This window comes from Perna viridis, chromosome 14, assembly GCF_037379345.1.
Source record: "Perna viridis isolate PV_CMFRI_1.1 ecotype Kerala chromosome 14, ASM3737934v1, whole genome shotgun sequence".
Taxonomy (NCBI): domain Eukaryota; kingdom Metazoa; phylum Mollusca; class Bivalvia; order Mytilida; family Mytilidae; genus Perna; species Perna viridis.
The window spans coordinates 4,300,018-4,318,109 of NC_142458.1; the positions used below are offsets into that span (position 1 = coordinate 4,300,018).

Genomic DNA, 18,092 nt, shown 5'->3' on the forward strand with positions numbered 1-18,092 from the left:
GCACTTCCGAGTAATAATATCTATTTAAGCCTTTAGGCAGTATATATTATTAATACTGCACACGTCAGTCTGTTCTCAACATTTCAGCTAATCATATCACAATGGTAGGTACCATAATGCTGTTTAAGTTACACAAGGACGTGCATGGATTTCTTTTCTGAAGAACTCAATCATAGGCCATTCAATTCAAAACAACCGAGTCAATTTTGAGTATTGCACTACATCAAATCTTGCCTATTTAGTATTTGGCGTTACGAATCCAAATCCAGTCCACCTGAATTGTAGTGACCGATTATTTCTAATGCTGGTAGTTTTTATCACGCGGCCGAAGAAGGAGGTTTGTTGCTGCAAAACCTTCATTTAACCCACCATTTCGTTTGAAATGCCTGTAGCAATTCAGGATCATTGCGATACCAGCTGCTTCGGTGATGCAATATCTATTTTGTTAGATTTATTTTGGACTTGACTTGATTATGGATCAGATAAGTGTTCGGTAACTTATTTGATGGTATTCTTTAATATGTTTTGGACTGCCGTCGTTCTTCAAGTCGATATCTAATTTTGTCGATGTATTCCATGGAGAACATTGGATGAATTATTGAGTGAATTGTATGGTATGTTTGGTCATTGTTTCATTTAATTTTTTTTTACCTTACATGAAAAGGGGGTGGTTTATAAGGCCTTACATGTATAAAACTAGGTTATCCTCATTGCAAATTTCATGCACCTGTCCACAGTGAGGAGATTTTGGTCGTTAATATGTTTTTGTTTCGTTATACATATATCCCTTTTGAGTTTTATTTTCCAAGAATTTTCATCGTTCTGTTACCGTACGTGGACTCTATTACTTTTGTTGTCCGGCCTTTCAGAGCTCACTTAAAGGTGCGTTTGTTGAAGACCTTTTGGAATCTCAATCTCTGAAAGTATTTACTATTTTGTATTTATATAAATGTTATACACTGGTAAATTTGTTACATTTGACCACATCCGCTCTTTTTTTTCTAAGATTTGTCTCTTTTTCGTGATTTTGTCATATTTGCGATTTAATGGGCATGCTTATATTAAGTACGTAATTGCAAAAAGATTAATTTTCTATTCGTAATACTAAGTAACGATGCTCTCCACAAAATTCACAACAAAATAAACCAGGAATCAAAGCTGGAAGTACACACGACAGACTAACAACACAACACTGTCCTAACTAAGCTTAATGACCTTCATAGGAAAATTATGAGAACTATTCACTAGCATTACATAGCTTCTATATTTCATTTATTGTACAAAGTATACTATTATATAATAGATAGGTATGTGTTTTAAAAATTTAGGGCAAAATGGCAAATGCGCCAAGAAAATTAGAAGAGCAAGTATATTTTATTAACTTATATATGGTTGACTGCAACGTGTACTTCCGTTTCAGCCAGTGACCGCGAGTGCCACATCAGTAGGAGCCGGAAGGACCATATCTCCTAAGTCTGGTCCAACTACAAGACAAAGGTAAGACACTTATTGTCAAAAATATTGAAGATTTGTTATTCATTTCCAAATCTGACGATGAAATAATGTTATGGGATGCAATGTAACTACAATCGTGCCGTCTTAAAATAACTTTGTTACTTGCTCTTCTTATATACTTGTCATGTACGTACATTATCATTCAAAATTGCTATAAATTCAGACTAGATTTAGATATTTTCTTTACAATATCTTTGCATTATATATTAGATCTGTCGTAATAAGTTATCAAGGTACATGTATTTTAAAATTGTTATCATACGACTATACATGTACGCCAAAGAAAAACTGTGATTCACGACACGAGTATGACTAACGCTTATTTTTTCCTCGTTATAATGTACGACTGGAAGAAGTTTCATATTGACTGTTACTTAAGTTACTACCGCACTATCCGTATTGCTAAAAAAATAGGTTGCTCGATTAGCGGCAATTACCTCTCACAAATGTCAGGACAATTTCTTTACTTTTAAAATATTAAATAAGATACAGCTACATTGTATAAAATACCGAGTTCGTCCATTTTGTATCATGCTTTCGTATATTGTACACTCAACCGTAGGAAAAAACTGGCAATACCACAGAAGAACAAAAAAAGTGTATTCACAATAATTGTTTACATTACGTACAGGAATACTTTTTACCTGTTATTTTTTCAGAAAACAAACCACGAGCAGTAAACGGAGAGTTACAGCAGGTGCTGGCAATTCTGGGATATGGAAATATTATAGCGAAGACTCACCAGGTATTAGAGTGTAAGTATTTATAAAACGATGTTTTTTGTTGTTTTTTACATTCTATTATTGCCAATTTAAATCTAGAAAAGCAGAGGACGCTTACCCTACCACTGCATCTGGTCCATGCTCCCAGTTTTTAGTGGAGTCCGAGTTGCTCATATACATTTGTTTCTTTGTACGTATTATTTTTTTCATGTTCTTTGCTGTGTACGTCTGATTTCCATGTCTATTTTGATTTCCATAAGAATCTTGGTTCACTTGGTTACTCTCAAACACTAAATAACATGATAACAATATTTGGTTGTTATCATTTAATAAATAAGAATTAATAATTTTTAATTAACTAATTGTTACCGTAATCAAGACTTTAAAAATGAAAAACTGAAGAAAAAATACGCCTATAGCTAAGTTACTTATTTTCCATTATTACAGGGTACCTGAGATAATCCTTGTAATCATGTTTGGTATTATTTTAGGTTATCTTTTCCGATACTCTTTGTGACAGTGTTGGTATAATTTCAGGGAACATGCGTCATAACTTTCTGTGAGTTTGTTTGGTATTATTTCAGGGGACCTGCATCAGCACTCTTTGTGAATTTGTTTTGGTATTATTTCAGTGACCTGTACTCTATGTGAGTTTATTTTTTTTACTTCAGAGGACCTGTTCCGATACTGGTTGTAAGTCTAACTTTCATTGCTTCTGTCTTCATGCTTCATATTTGGGGGAAATACTCGAGATGATGTTTCATAGGAGAACTGGAAACAATAGACATTTATCTGTAAAACTGAGAGATGAAGATGTGATTGTGTGATGCTATTAAGTAATTCAAATAAAAATATGTTTCATTTCAATAACCATTAAAGATAGTATAGATCTTTTTCCAACTTATCATAAGTTTGACCAGTTACTGCTCTCCGTTGAAAAAATCTAGTTCATTTCGCTTTCTTTCTACGACAATAGGAGAAAATACCGTTCTCAATTTAGCAAAGCCCTTCTCTGTTTAGCATTTACCCTTAACGAATCGTGATTTACCAAGATAAAAATATATTTTTTTTTGAAATCCTCATGAATCGTTTTCGGAAAGTAATGACAGTGAAAATGAGATCTACACACAAACTTTTGGTAACGCTGTTAAAACTGGCCCAATATGTCATAGAGGTATATATAACAAGAAACTTTATATTTAAATCATTTTAAAATTTGTATTAACACAATGAAAATAACTGGTGCGTGGACAGTGAAAGAGTAATCAAGTGAACCAAGATTCGAGCGAAAATAAATAGAATATGTATTCAAAGGAAAAAAAAAGACTAGACAGGAAAAAATCGACACAGGCAGGGAACATGAAATAACCAAAACAAAAAATAAAAAACGAAAACAAAAACGCATACAAAGAAACAGAAATAAATGAGCAATTCGGACTCCACTAAAAACTGGGAGCATGGACCATGTGCACTGGTAGGGTAAGTGTCCTCGGCTGCTTTTCTAGAAACACCGACCGAGTTGCTCCTAGAATTTCACATGGGGGTAGAACGAAAGAGAAACGGAAAAGTGACACGATGAATATGGTGCAGATGGATACACCACAACGATCAACGAGTTCAAGATGACGACTACAAAACTTCTTCAACGATGAGGTTTAAGACATTTTCTCTGTAGTACGCCTAGAGGTTTCAACATTAGCTTGTTAATGCATTACAACAACATCTGCTACATATATATCAAAATGATTTGTTCTGATTCTCATTCCGTCTGTCGTCGCATGTGGTGACTTGCTCGGATTCTCATTCCGTCTGTTGTCGCATGTGGTGACTTGCTCTGGTTCTCATGCTGACTGTTGTCGCTTGTGATGACTTGTTCTGGTTCTCATTCCGTCTGTTGTCGCATGTGGTGACTTGCTCAGATTCTCATTCCGACTGTTGTCGCATGTGGTGACTTGTTTGGATTCTCATTTCAACTGTTGTCGCATGTGATTGGTTCTCATGCCGGTTATTGTTGCTTTTGATGATTTGTTCTGGTTCCCATGCCGGTTATTGTTGCTTTTGATGATTTGTTCTGGTTCCCATGCCGGTTGTTGTCGCTTGTGATGACTTGCTCTGGTTCTCATGCGGTTGTTGTCGCTTGTAATGATTTGTTCTGTTTCTCATGCCGGTTGTTGTATTTTTGGTTTCCTGAAATTGTATCACTTGTTCTCCGTGTTTATATCACGATATTTCAAATGTAAACTTTATCGCGTGAAAATATACGGAAAGTGTATAGACAACACGAAATAAAAAGTTCATGCTGTATCCTCATCGCATATGAATTTCAGTCACATACAAGTGTGGCTAGATATTGCTCATTCAATTTCAATCCAATAATCTGTAACGACTTAATACACATATTTCTTACAAGGATATTAAATAAAACCTATTAAAATCGCATTTTGATATTCTACGTATATCTCTAGAACCTTCTTTACAAAACTACACACCTGAATAACCAAATCATTTACAGATATGTATTAATGTAATGTTTATAACTCAGGAAATTGCTACTGTTTTAACAAATCAAATCATGTGTTACATGTGTTGATTACAAGATGGAGAAGATGTGTTCTACTGAAGTCTATCTATGTATAGGGATTTTTTTGGTTGCTCTGGTAGTCTTATATCTAAAACAAAGGTAAACTGTAAATATTTATATACATTATATATAGTTAAACAACGCGTACGAATAAAGTCTAATTATTACGTGTATTATATTAAAGTGTGAAAAGCCCATTCAAATACTGGTCATGGGTAGTACCCTGCACGACTGATATTTTTAATATACTAACATATTAATCATAGAAATGATGTCATTTCTTATGAAACAAGAAATAAAGAAATACATGTACATGCTAAATCGATCGAGAAAATTTACGTCTATTAAGCTGAGTTGTTATCATTTGAACTGATAAAAAAATCTGAATGTCACAGTTACACTATAATTATGATAGCCGACGGCACCTTTTTTATTAAGTTAATCATGACTTTATCGAAGCCTTACAGCTAGATGTCGCCCACATGAAACGTTCATATCCATTTCATTCAAAATTAAGTCAACTTTAAATTAAAGTACAAATGAAAAATGTTTTAGGACCACAAAAATCTTAATAAAAATTATTCAATTTGTGAGAACCTTGGTTTATCACTACACATTCACTACATATTGGTTATTGATAATACCAAATTGCACGTCATAAAAAAAAACAACGAAAGAAGAGATTGGACCATAGATTATCACGTGTCATTCTGATCTTGGAAACAAAAATCATGCAAAGGGACATAGGGTATAAAATAAAATTCGTCTTCAAGAACATTCCAAAACGCATAGTCCAGTATTTTTTTGTTACTAGCAATACCATGATAACGACTCATTCCTATAATAATATTATGTAGAGATAAATGAATACTTACAAAAAAAAAAAAAAAAAATACGCGGGAAAAGTCTACTTTTTTTCCAGTTTCAAAATACTGCTATTTGATCTTGAACTTGATTATTTTTTTTTTATAAACGTGATTAAGATAAAAGAAAATATGATCAGCTTTGATATTGGTTTCATTATATGAAAATTTAACGGGTTTCAAACCTAATCATTGCCAGGCAAAATGGGAAAAAATCTGAACCATGCATATTAAAACCCCACCGATCTGACAATATAATATCACTCAAGGATACTTTCTCTATTTGAAAAGACCGTTATTTGATCTCTGCATCACTGGATTTGCTCAGAAATTTTTCAAAAGAATGTTAGAAAAATGAGGGTTTCGACAGAGTTTTCTGCCCTTAAAATGTTCATTTTCAGTGCATTTCAATGATAGTACAAATTAATTTACCAATATGATATGGAAAATCTTGACTGTTTTCCTTAATTCTGATGTTGCAAATAGTCAAATTAAACTTTCAAAATATAGGGTTTTTCCCATACCATGTTTCACCAACTGCATGATTCTTACTGGGATTGATACTTAATGATATCTTTGCTATTCTTATTTGTTTGTATGCAACAAATCAGATTTACATGACAATAAAGTTGATGTGATTGAAACAAAAACACACACAAATTATGACTGACTTGTATGATTGAGGTTCTATTATTCAATCAAGACCTGTCGCCGACCATGGCAATACCAGTTTGTAGTTTTTGATTGGTTGATATGTTTCCTAATTCTATCAAAATTGCTGTAATGCCAATTTCAAAATAACTATTATAAAACGCTCAGGTTCATTCCTTGCGTGGCACATGGTAGAACCTCTCGGGGATGGATTTCGTTTCCTCTTTCAACAGTTTTTTTTACTAAGTACTTCTTTTAAACAATTGATTTTTAATCAAGATATTCCTAAATATTTTATTCTAATGATTTTGATGAGAGTTACTCCTTGAAACACGTGAACAGTACATCGACATTTTATATATATATAAATTTGTGATGCAAATTTTTTGTCGTTCCATCCGCGGGACTCGAACTCGTACCGCTGTGACATCTATGGCAACACCGCCTGCAGAAAGTCCAGCGCCCTAGACCACTCGGCCAGCTAGGCTATACAAAAAATATAGCTTTCGCTGGCCGGGTCATTCCTCCTCGTAGGATTAATCTAGGGCTGTAAATTAGTACGCGATGTATGGTAGTACGGGACAGTTCATCTAGGTGTTATTATGTAGGATAGAGGATCAAATCAATGATGCATGTCACAACAAATCAATATTATACAAAGGTCTCAGAATGTGACGACTCTATTCGCTACACTGCTCCATCGGATCAAATTGATACTGGGAAGATATGTAAACGCATAGAAAGGTCTTCCAAATTCCCAACGATATTATACAAAGGTCCGAGAATGTGACGACTCAATTCGCTACACTGCTCCATCGGATCAAATTGATACAGGGAAGATATATATGTAAACGTATAGAACAGGCGCGTAGCTGAGGCCAAATTGAAGTGTAGGCAAAATTACGGTAGGAGGTCTGGGGCCACTTAAGGCCCCCAGCAGGTCCGGGGGCGGGGGGGGGGGTGGCTTTGCCCCCTCCCGAACCTCCGCGATAATAGCGTTTTAGAGCATCATTTATGCCTCCCCTGGATGTATTTTATCTAAAAAAAAAAAAATCGCAAAATTAAGCGCAGGCAAGAGCTTTTTTGCCTAATGGCAGCTACGCGCCTGTAGTTAGGTCTGAAAAATTCCCAGCGAAATTAGAACTGTCAAATATGTGATGCAAATTTTTGGTCGCTCCCTCCGCGGGACTCGAACTCGTACCGCTGTGACATCTATGGCAATCAAGATATTCCTAAATATTTTATTCTAATGATTTTGATGAGAGTTACTCCTTGAAACACATGAACAGTACATCGACATTTTATATATATATAAATTTGTGATGCAAATTTTTTGTCGTTCCATCCGCGGGACTCGAACTCGTACCGCTGTGACATCTATGGCAACACCGCCTGCACGAAGTCCAGCGCCCTAGACCACTCGACCAGCTAGGCTATATAAAAATACAGCTTCCGCTGGCCGGGTCATTCCTCCTTGTAGGATTAATCTAGGACTTAAACTTAGTACACCATGTATGGTAGTACAGGACAGTTCATCTAGGTGTTATTATGTAGGATAGAGGATCAAATTAATGATGCATGTCATAACAAATCAATATTATACAAAGGTCTCAGAATGTGACGACTCTATTAGCTACACTGCTCCATAGATCAAATTATACAGGGAAGATATGTAAACGTATAGAAAGGTCTGAAAAATTTCCAACGATGTACTGTCAAATTTGTGATGCAAATTTTTTGACGTTCCCTCCGCGGGACTCGAACTCGTACCGCTGTGACATCTATGGCAACACCGCCTACACAAAGTCCAGTTCCCTAGACCACTATATATAAACGTCTAAATATGTTTAACATCACCAGAAGATGGTAAAATTTACATTGAATATTTCAGATAACTGATATCCTTCTTCAGCATAAAACTCATAAAACCTTATGAGCATAAAACTTATAAAACTTTATGAGCATAAAACTCACAAAGTTCAAGATCAAAATAGATTCAGAGATTCAGAAGCTGAATCACGTACGCTGTGGGTGATTGTATCTTTATCAAAGGCACACGTAAGCAAATGCTAAGGAGCCTGAATGAAAATAACAAAGGGGGACTTTTTATCAAAATTAAAAATAAAAATTAACTGTGGAAAACAATTTTAAAAAGTCAAAATATAGTAGTAGTACAGCGTATTGATGTATAGCATGTAGTGCAGTACCAGCCTTAGACCAAACCTAAAATTGGATTATTTTTTCTCGTTTTATATAAACATCTTAAATATGTACATAAACATTGTGCGAAGTTAGAATAATATTAATTATTATTAATAAAATCTTGTTGAGTTACAAATTACACAAAATAGGTACCTCCAAAATGTGATGGACAGACGTAGTCGAGCGGCTACTATGGATCTGCTTTAATCGCTGGTGATTCAGGAAAAACAATTTTCAAAAAATGCCCCAATATTGTAATGTTACAGTAGTGATTTTCGAAAAAGTGTGCAAAAGCAATGCTCCAATAGGTACTTGTAGAATCAAAGAAACAGTACTTGTGTGATTTACGATTGAAATTCTCTAATAAAATGATTAAAGCAGATGGCAAGATAATAGAAGAAATATTTTATCATCTATACATCTCTATAAGATCAAAAGATTGTTTAATGTTCCGTGTTTTTTATTAGCGATATCAAATTGGAAATTTTACTTTGAAGGCGTATTATATGGTATCTTCCATCTTTTAAATATTGTATAGTTATAGAGATGATTTCACAACAATAAAAGCGAGAAAAAGAAATATTCATTGATAATAAAGACACAGTATTTCTGTTTTAATATATGTTAATAAATATGTAATTTTATATTGGCCCTGTTATAGATTTGAGGTCTGTCATATTGGTCGAGGCGGTCGTATTGGTCCCGAGGCATTGCCGAGGGCTAATACGGCTGTCGAGGCCAATTATATGATTGACCGAAACCTATCACAGGGCCAATTTGAAATTACGTATTCATTGACAATTTTATTAACCAACTCAACTAGATGATTTGTAGAACAGTTGTTTTCGTGTTTTACCAAGGAAATGTAGGTTTATTTGCATTTATCAGTCTCAATTATCTTTTTGTATAAAATGGAAGATTTTTTTGGTTTTTCTGCAGCTTTTAGTCCTGGTGATCAAAGTTCCTAAAATAACACAATTCTGAAAGCACATTTTAGATATACAAATGTGCAATTAAAATTATATTCTGCTCTTTTGTTTTAGGCATTACAATAGGCATAATAAATTATTGGTTTGCATATCATAGTTATGTTGGATTCCTTTTTGGTTTGTTTTCTATGTGCACATCCTTTGATTCTAGTTTGTGTGGTTTATGTTACATAATGCATGTTTTTATATTTGGTCTGAAGCTCCTTAGAGATTGCGATTGTATTTGAATGATATGCCAAATCAAAATAAGATTTTCTTACCTTACTCTAAGTTTCTTATGTGTTTGGTTAATTATATACATGTTTAGATACATATGCATAAATGATCCAGCAGGATAATGAAGTGAGAATATCTAATTCAAAATGGGGGTGTCAAATGACCGGAAGTTCTGATGGCGTATTGGCCCTGGTTTGATCCATATTGGCCCTCTTTTTTTCATATTGGCCTCGTATAGGTGCCCGGTTTGAATTCATATCAATTGGCCAGTTTTAGACAAATTTTAACGTATTTTGGGTAGTTGGTTAATAACTCAAGATTATAGACCTTTGTTATATTGTTATCGGATTTTATAACATATACTTTCTGATACCGCATCATATAAAATGAACACAAAATACAAAATGACAATTTTCAAAGTTCTCACATGATTATTTTGTATGCTTACCCTGCCGATGCACCTGGTCCATGCTCCCAGTTTTTAGTGGAGTCCGAGTTGCTCATTTACTTTTGTTACTTTGTATTATTATTTTAGTTACTTTATGTTCTTTGTTGTGGTTGTCTGTTTTCCATGTCTGGTCTTTGTCCCTGGATTACATTCTTTTGATTACCGCTAGAATCTTGGTTCCCTTGATTACTCTTTCAGATCCTGACATGCATACTTTATCTTCCTTGAATTATTCAAAAAGAACTTAATCCAATGCAACAGTGTAGCGAATAGAGTCGTCACATTCTGAATCCTTAATATGATATATTTTTGAATCGGACAACACATAAAAAGTCAGATTATAATTAATAAATTACTGTATGTGATTTTCGGCCATGTTAAATATATAAGCTCAAATATCAACAATTATAAATTTTCATGTATACTACACAATGAAAGTATTTTGTAAACGAAACAATCGTCAATATTTAGTCTAGTACAATAAAGGTGCACAATTTTCAATGATATCTAGATATTTTTTTTTTAAAATGTAAAAGGACTGAAGAAAACAGTGATAAACTTAACGACATTATCTTTCCTGTGTCAATTTGATTCGACGGAGCAGTGCAGGAGCCTCGGGTTGATACAGAAAGTGATACTGACATGTAATATTCAGTATAAAACGATTACACGATAAAAAGAGTAGTAAGCTATATATATACTACAATTTGGTCGCTCCCTCAGTGGAATTCGAACCCCTTCTCTTCTCGGACATCTATTGCAACACTGCCTTCAATCCAACGCTCTTGACCACCCGGCCAACTTGGCTACGTATATAAAATATAGCTTTCGTTAACCGAATGATACTTCCTCGTAAGTAAATAGAGCGCGAACATTTATATCTAGCACATGATGTAACTGAAAAGGACAACCTCTGCATCGCAAGTTTGCAACCTCGTATTATACGTCTCAGAATGTGACGACTCTATTTGCTACACTACTCCATCGGATCAGGGAAGATAAAGTAAGCAAGATAAAAAAGGTCTGAAAAATTCCCAACGATGTTAGACCTGTGTTTGTTTCAATTCTATATCTTCTACTATCGCATACCATATATAACACCTCTAGACCTATATCGCATACACTGTATCACACCCTTAGACCTATATTGCATACCCTATATCGAACCCTTAGACCTATATCGCATACCCTATATCATACCCTTAGACCTATATCGCATACTCTATATCGAACCCTTAGACCTATATCGCATACCTTATATCACACCCTTAGACTTATATCGCATACCCTATATCACACCCTTAGACTTATATCGCATACCCTATATCACACCCTTAGACTTATATCGCATACCCTATATCACACCCTTAGACTTATATCGCATACCTTATATCGAACCCTTAGACCTATATCGCATACCCTATATCACACCCTTAGACCTATATCGCATACCCTATATCACACCCTTAGACCTATATCGCATACCCTATATCACACCCTTAGACCTATATCGCATACCCTATATCACACCCTTAGACTTATATCGCATACCCTATATCGAACCCTTAGACCTATATCGCATACCCTATATCACACCCTTAGACCTATATCGCATACCCTATATCACACCCTTAGACCTATATCGCATACCCTATATCGAACCCTTAGACCTATATCGCATACCCTATATCACACCCTTAGACTTATATCGCATACCCTATATCGAACCCTTAGACCTATATCGCATACCTTATATCACACCCTTAGACCTATATCGCCTACCCTATATCGAACCCTTCACAGACCACATTTGAAGTCAAAATATATGATATAATGAACATATAATGAGGACTGATGTGATACAGATTTTTGCATGTAATGTTATAAAAGTGTTTAATTAGTATTAATTATTATTTTTGAAGCCAATTTAATTTGAAGTTAATTAGAAATAAAAGTTTATTTTTTTAAATAAATAGAAGCTTTATAAAAAAAAAAGGTAGTATTATATGATATTTTTACTTGTAATTTTATGTTTTTTTTAAATACTTGACAGTAATTCTCACTTCCACATGTTCAAAAGCTATTAATGTTATGATTAAAACCTTCAGTGTTTAACCTTATATCTAAATGTCATCTTATAATTTAGGATCTTTTTGAGTGTCTGCTGGATATAATAAATAAATAGAAAACAATAATCAAAGAGTGCTGCTGGATATATTTACACGTATTTGCCACATTGCAGATCTTACGTGTCCGTATGAAATGGACATGGGCGGGGTTTTCTAAGTCTCTGGAGGCCAAGGATCAATGACTTGTGATATAAGAGTCAAGATATTTTTATTTGTTATTACACTCTTCACGTTGACGTATTCCCAAACAGTTAGAGTGGGGAAACGCTCTCGGACCCACGTGGGGTCTGGGAGTAGGCCAGAGCGTCAACAGAGCAGCCCAGCCGCTAGCAGGACATACTCTGACTGAGTTCTTAGGCCGGGTATCCCGAAGGCTGGACTCCGCTACCTCCAACTACTAACAGACATTTACTAACAGAATCCCCGTAAGGGGCGGTCGTGTGAGATCCGTAAGGATAGTAAAGACCGTAAAAACCCCCAATCATTATCACTTTTTATCAACTTGATCTTTAGAAGATAAAACTGTTACAAACAAGAGTAGTAAGCTATATATATGTCTCACAATGTGACAATTCTATTCGCTGATCAAATGGTCACATATATATTTACGGATCACTACGTATCATTGGCCTTACATCTTATCGCTTCATTTATGTTGCTAACGTGCTTAAATATTAATTTCTCATGAGGCATGGGAAAAAGATGTACGATCCCACATTCCTGCAATAAACAAGATAAATCTAACGATACTTAGGCAGGTATTTGGACGCTGTAATGGGATTGTCTTTAACAAAAAGGTCAGTTATCTATCGTTTAATAAAAGAAGTGTAAAGCTATCATTCCAACAGTATCTAGTTTATTTTCAAAGCAGTTAAATAATAAATTTGAATGAAATTGAAATAATTAGTCGCTCAAACGAAGCCTTTTTTTTTTGGTACCGTTTCTTAGTATTATTAATGTCATTGTTATTTTCCTTAGTCAAAGCAGTAGTACAGAATGATTTAATTCAACTTCAACTTCGGTAAAATGGCCCTACTAAAAATAGACATTAACATCTCGGGATATTTTAATTTATCCCAACTTTAACCACATAAAAAACAAATGAAATTTTTTGAAATCAACATAGAAATGAATTGGGCTAAGTATCAGATGCGGAAATTTTACATCGTGACTTTATTGTCGCGGTTCGTACTCTGAATAAACTTATGTAATGAGTCAATATTTAAATATTTAGTTTTATTTATTTAGTTTTATATTGTCTCTAAGTATCATTATCCTCTAAAAATAACTTATCACGGAAATTTAATTCAATAAACACCACGTACACTCAAGCACTACCTAGCCAGGTGTATTATGTAATATGCATGGTATGTGACAAAATATTGGTTTTTAAAGAGGCTAGTCGTTAGTCAAGCTTATGACGTAAAACATCTTGGCCTTTACTTGACGAATTACAATGCATTATTACACAAAAAACTAAAACGTTTTCATTTTATGTTTAGGATTAATTTCCGGTGTTAGGTATGTCTGAATATACACCCACAAAGAAAACATTTAAATGGACCGATTTAAACTTGTATAAATATTGCTCTGCAAATCAGTTAAGACTTAACATTTCTCTCAGAATACGACAATGGATGTAGTTTTACGGATATCGTTTCTGCATGACGGCTCTGCATTAGCGATCGCTGCTATTAGCGTTCTTAGTTCTATACTCATTCACAGAAGACGGAAACATAAGTACAGTACACATCAAAATTTCACATGAAAATCTGTCCAAGTGAAAATCCAAGTTCGTTCTAATTTGTCTTGTTACTAACATTTGATTAATACGACCTTACGGTGAACCTAGAGAGGAACATTTTCATCAAAACAGCTTTTAACCAAAATTGATAACAAAAAACATTTGTTGACTTTTTTTCAGAGAGACTCCGAAAGCGGATTACCCTAAAGATACAGTGATTTTACATCAAACTGGAAGAGGACCGTTCGCCCCAAGTTTATCACCTTTTAATGTGAAACTAGAAACTTATCTTAGAGTAGCGAAAATCCCTTATCAGGTATGGACACATTAACTACATGTAAAACTTGCTACGAAGTTTGGTGTTACAGGTTGGTTTAGTTTATAATCGAATCACTAGTATCTTTGTCTTCTATCAAATCACTATTACCTTTGTCTCCTATCGAATCACTGGTATCTTTGTCTCCTATCGAAATTATAAACAATACCAATCTTCCCTAGACATTTTTAGAATTGATATAAAAATCGATCTTTCAAAAAAAAAAAAAAAAATGAAAACATTGCGTTATTATAGATTACAATTATTTTATAGTCAAAATGTTGTATCAATTTAAAAAAAAAAAATGTCTTCTTTTTAAATCGCATACATCATTTACAATAAATGAATAGTAAATTTCTAACACCCACTGAACAACATTATAATGCGGAAAAATGGAATGCCTGGCTATAAAAATAATAAGTCAGCAAAAATAACATTACATTATAATTCATTTAAGTTTATTTAAAGCTTTGATTAAAGTGCCGCATTTAAATCACTGTCATTCAATACTTAATGATTGAACTATAAAATCGTTTGTCTGAACCAAATAGTTCTTATAAAAGGATATGGATTTATATAAATTTTATCACACAGGGATGGTAGAGGGAATCAGAAAATGAAACATATTTTGAAACGGTCATTTTAGGTCGCCTGTCATTATTAAAAGACTAGCAACTTTTAAATAAATCTGTATTATAGAATGCCACGTGTAGAGTACAAGTTAGTTACAAAATACGGAACGTTTTGTTGGCTGTGGTTGGAACGATCACAGAGATTAGCACAAGGTTTAAAAGGTTAACTGCATCGTTGGTGTATTATTCCTCTGGGCCCAATTTACATCAATTTACATGGTATCATAAAGTCACGTAAATGTACGAAATATTACACTTCCAATGTCTTGGTTGAATACGCATGTCCTAACGTCTACAGTTAAACCTGTCTAAACTACACCACTTTTTCGATGCAAGTTCAATCTGTCTTATATTGGCTTCGTTATTGGTCCTAGGCTTGCCATATTGGACTGAGGCGTAGCCGAATTCCAATATTACTCGCCGAAATCAGCCAATATGGAAAACCTTACGCAATTACACCTTTATTGACTATTAGTCCAATACGTCATATTTGCATGGGCCAATATGGATTTTAACCGGGCTAATATGACGTATTGGACGGCTTAATCCTGTATTGGCGCACTTTGTATTTTGCCAGTTTTTTTTTCATTTTTAAACTAATATTTGAACGTTAGTCAATAATGTGAAATATATAGATATTTTAACTTATGTTTGAAAATATTTTTTAACATTTTAATCAACTAATATGATTTTTTTTTTTTTTTTTTTTTTGGGGGGGGGGGGGGCTTATTTTTACTGAGATACTTAAAAGTATTGATTAATGTACACGATTTGATAAAATGAAGTTATGGCAACGTTTATATTTCAGAATGTTCATGATAAAGTTCGTGGAAGTAAGGGAAAGTGGCCGTGGATGGAGTACAATGGTGATCCAATGCCGGATTCTCAATTAATAATAGAACATCTCAATGATATTCGGGAAGTAGATTTAAACAGTCATCTTACAGAGGAAGAGAGAGCAACAGCATTTTCTCTTCAGAGAATGATAGATGAACATACCTACTGGTAAATATTCCAATTGATAATAGTCATATTTACATATCTACATTTATACAGTTATCATGTTATTGTAGATGATGATGATAAAAAGTAGAAAAAGGCTCATCTATCAAATCCTTCATTGATTTCTATTTGTGCATTGTATGAGGTCAAAGAGAGAATGAATTCATAACATATAAGAATTCAAAAAATGTACAGTAATTGTTATTGTATCATTATAATTTATTATAAAAAAATATGTTAATCAGCCAAATACTTAATTGAATTCTACGTCTTTTTGCGCGAGGTCAACGAATGAACTTCTAGCATACAGAAATTCAAAACAAACACTGTAATGTTGTATATTTTTATGTTATTTTTAAAGTAATAGGTTCAATAACAAAATGCTAATTCTTTATTCAATGTCACTTTTTTTTTAAATTCAAATTATCTGAAAAAGAAACATATATCTTTATAAAAGGTTGATGGTGGTATGCAGATGGAAATACGACGATGACATGACAGTCTTTAAGTTAGCCAACTGGGGTTGGTTGAAAATTATGATAGCAAGGTGGCTATCGAACAGACAGACCTACCAACAAGGACTTGGTCGTCACAGCAAAGCTGAAATCATGTCTATCCTCAATAAAGATTTTAAATGTTTGTCAACCGTTCTAGGTAGTAATCTAATAATTCTACTTAAAACAGTAATATGTATATAAATAAAACCCAAAGGGCCCCTTAAAAATGTTGAACAATACAAAAAAAAAAAAAAAAGAACAAAACAAAACAAAACAAACAAAAAAAGAAATACGAAATAATTAAAAATCTAACCTTAAATCTTTTTATTTTGTTTTGCAGGTGACAAGAAGTTTATATTTGGCGATAGAATATGCGAGTTAGATTGTAGCATGTTTGGTCTTCTCTCGCAATTTAAATGGCATCTACCAATTCCTGAAGTAACAGTTCTATTCGGTAAGTATCAAAGACAGTATTATTTTTCAAGGTTAGAAAGGTCACATTTAGTAACTCACGTCATGCTCTTTATATAATAAGAGTAACAACAAAATTACCCAACACTTATCCGTTTTATAATCAAGTCAAGTCCAAAATAAATCTGTCAAAATTGATATTACACCTTTGCAGCAGCTGGTACCACAATGGTCCTGACTTGGTACAGGCACTGCAAACGAAATGGTGGGTTAAATCTAGGTTGTACAGTTTCATAGAACACTAACATTACTACTCAGTGTGGATTAAATGTTCATGCTTTTGCAAGTGTGATGTACTATTTGATTTTAATGTATATACATGTCATAAACTTAGCATTCCAACACATCTTTAATTGATTGTCATGTTAATGTTCCTTTTTAAAAACTTTCAAGTTTGCGTCGAAACTAGTCAATGTTACTTTAACGTACTAAATTCAACTTACTATTATTCTTTACTGAATGAGATGCATTGTTTTTTTTTTGCATTATAATCTAACGTTAACAAAATGAATTAATTTCAGAGCAATATCCAAACCTTGACAGATATTGTGAACAAATGAAAAATACAGTCTGGTCAGACTGGACTGAGTGTATAACATGCAGTAAAGAGTGATTATAAACAGTTTGTTCAGACTGGACTGAATGTTACAACATAAAATCAGAAGTGATTCTCTGGATTCAATGCACCAGATGACATAATTCTACGTGCCATATGTAATTGTTAGCGAGCACTTGTCTCGCCTGATTAAGCTTTCCTGAATTATTAACTAACGGGAAACATAGCTGCCTTTATGCATTGAAATAGACTAAGGAGTAACTGTATTATCTTGGTAGAAAGGATGCTATAACAAAATAAGTTTATTGTTATCGTTAATTTGACGTTGGGAACAGTGATATTAGATTCACATTTCAAAAAACGTGTTTTAACATTTACAGCGAACTATGTTTGCTTTTTTAGCATTTATTTTGCAATGTTTTGTTGTTATTCGAAGTAAATGATCCATTTTTACACAAAATGTACTCACTTAGTCTTTACTGAAACCCTACGCGAATCAACGATTGCAGCTACTATGCTGACTGAACATATTAGATCCCCTGTTGTTCAATAAAAACA

General features: G+C 33.8%; 2 protein-coding genes across 4 annotated transcripts; both read left to right on the plus strand.

Moving 5' to 3' along the window:
- The first annotated feature begins 301 nt into the window (after nt 1-301).
- LOC148597798 (protein transport protein Sec61 subunit beta-like) lies at nt 302-3,130 on the plus strand. The gene is made up of 4 exons (XM_088562101.1): nt 302-337; nt 1,421-1,497; nt 2,175-2,270; nt 2,909-3,130. The coding sequence occupies exons 1-4, from the start codon at nt 302-304 to the stop codon at nt 2,991-2,993; spliced, it is 294 nt and encodes a 97-aa protein (XP_088418227.1). The 3' UTR covers nt 2,994-3,130.
- Nucleotides 3,131-4,730: 1,600 nt separating this feature from the next.
- On the plus strand, nt 4,731-17,994 carry LOC148597799 (failed axon connections homolog). 3 transcript variants are annotated; one of them, XM_088560574.1, is made up of 6 exons: nt 4,731-4,917; nt 14,241-14,376; nt 15,817-16,013; nt 16,468-16,664; nt 16,848-16,961; nt 17,500-17,994. In XM_088560574.1, exons 1-6 carry the CDS (start codon nt 4,835-4,837, stop codon nt 17,589-17,591), a joined length of 819 nt encoding a protein of 272 aa, XP_088416700.1. In that variant the 5' UTR covers nt 4,731-4,834; the 3' UTR covers nt 17,592-17,994. The 3 variants fall into 3 exon arrangements, with proteins under 3 accessions (XP_088416700.1, XP_088416702.1, XP_088416699.1); XM_088560576.1 differs by lacking the exon at nt 4,731-4,917 and adding an exon at nt 12,894-13,113; XM_088560573.1 differs by lacking the exon at nt 4,731-4,917 and adding an exon at nt 13,888-14,056.
- The last annotated feature ends 98 nt before the right edge of the window (nt 17,995-18,092 follow it).

Bases quoted from the DNA above. Each gene is read 5' to 3' on its own strand.
- LOC148597798 (XM_088562101.1), top strand. From the start codon at position 302: ATGCTGGTAGTTTTTATCACGCGGCCGAAGAAGGAG. The intron at 338-1,420 runs GTTTGTTGCTGC...CTTCCGTTTCAG, and splicing joins TCACGCGGCCGAAGAAGGAG to CCAGTGACCGCGAGTGCCAC. The intron at 1,498-2,174 runs GTAAGACACTTA...TTATTTTTTCAG, and splicing joins GGTCCAACTACAAGACAAAG to AAAACAAACCACGAGCAGTA.
- LOC148597799 (XM_088560573.1), top strand. From the start codon at position 13,950: ATGGATGTAGTTTTACGGATATCGTTTCTGCATGACGGCTCTGCATTA. The intron at 16,014-16,467 runs GTAAATATTCCA...TCTTTATAAAAG, and splicing joins ATAGATGAACATACCTACTG to GTTGATGGTGGTATGCAGAT. The intron at 16,665-16,847 runs GTAGTAATCTAA...TTTGTTTTGCAG, and splicing joins ATGTTTGTCAACCGTTCTAG to GTGACAAGAAGTTTATATTT.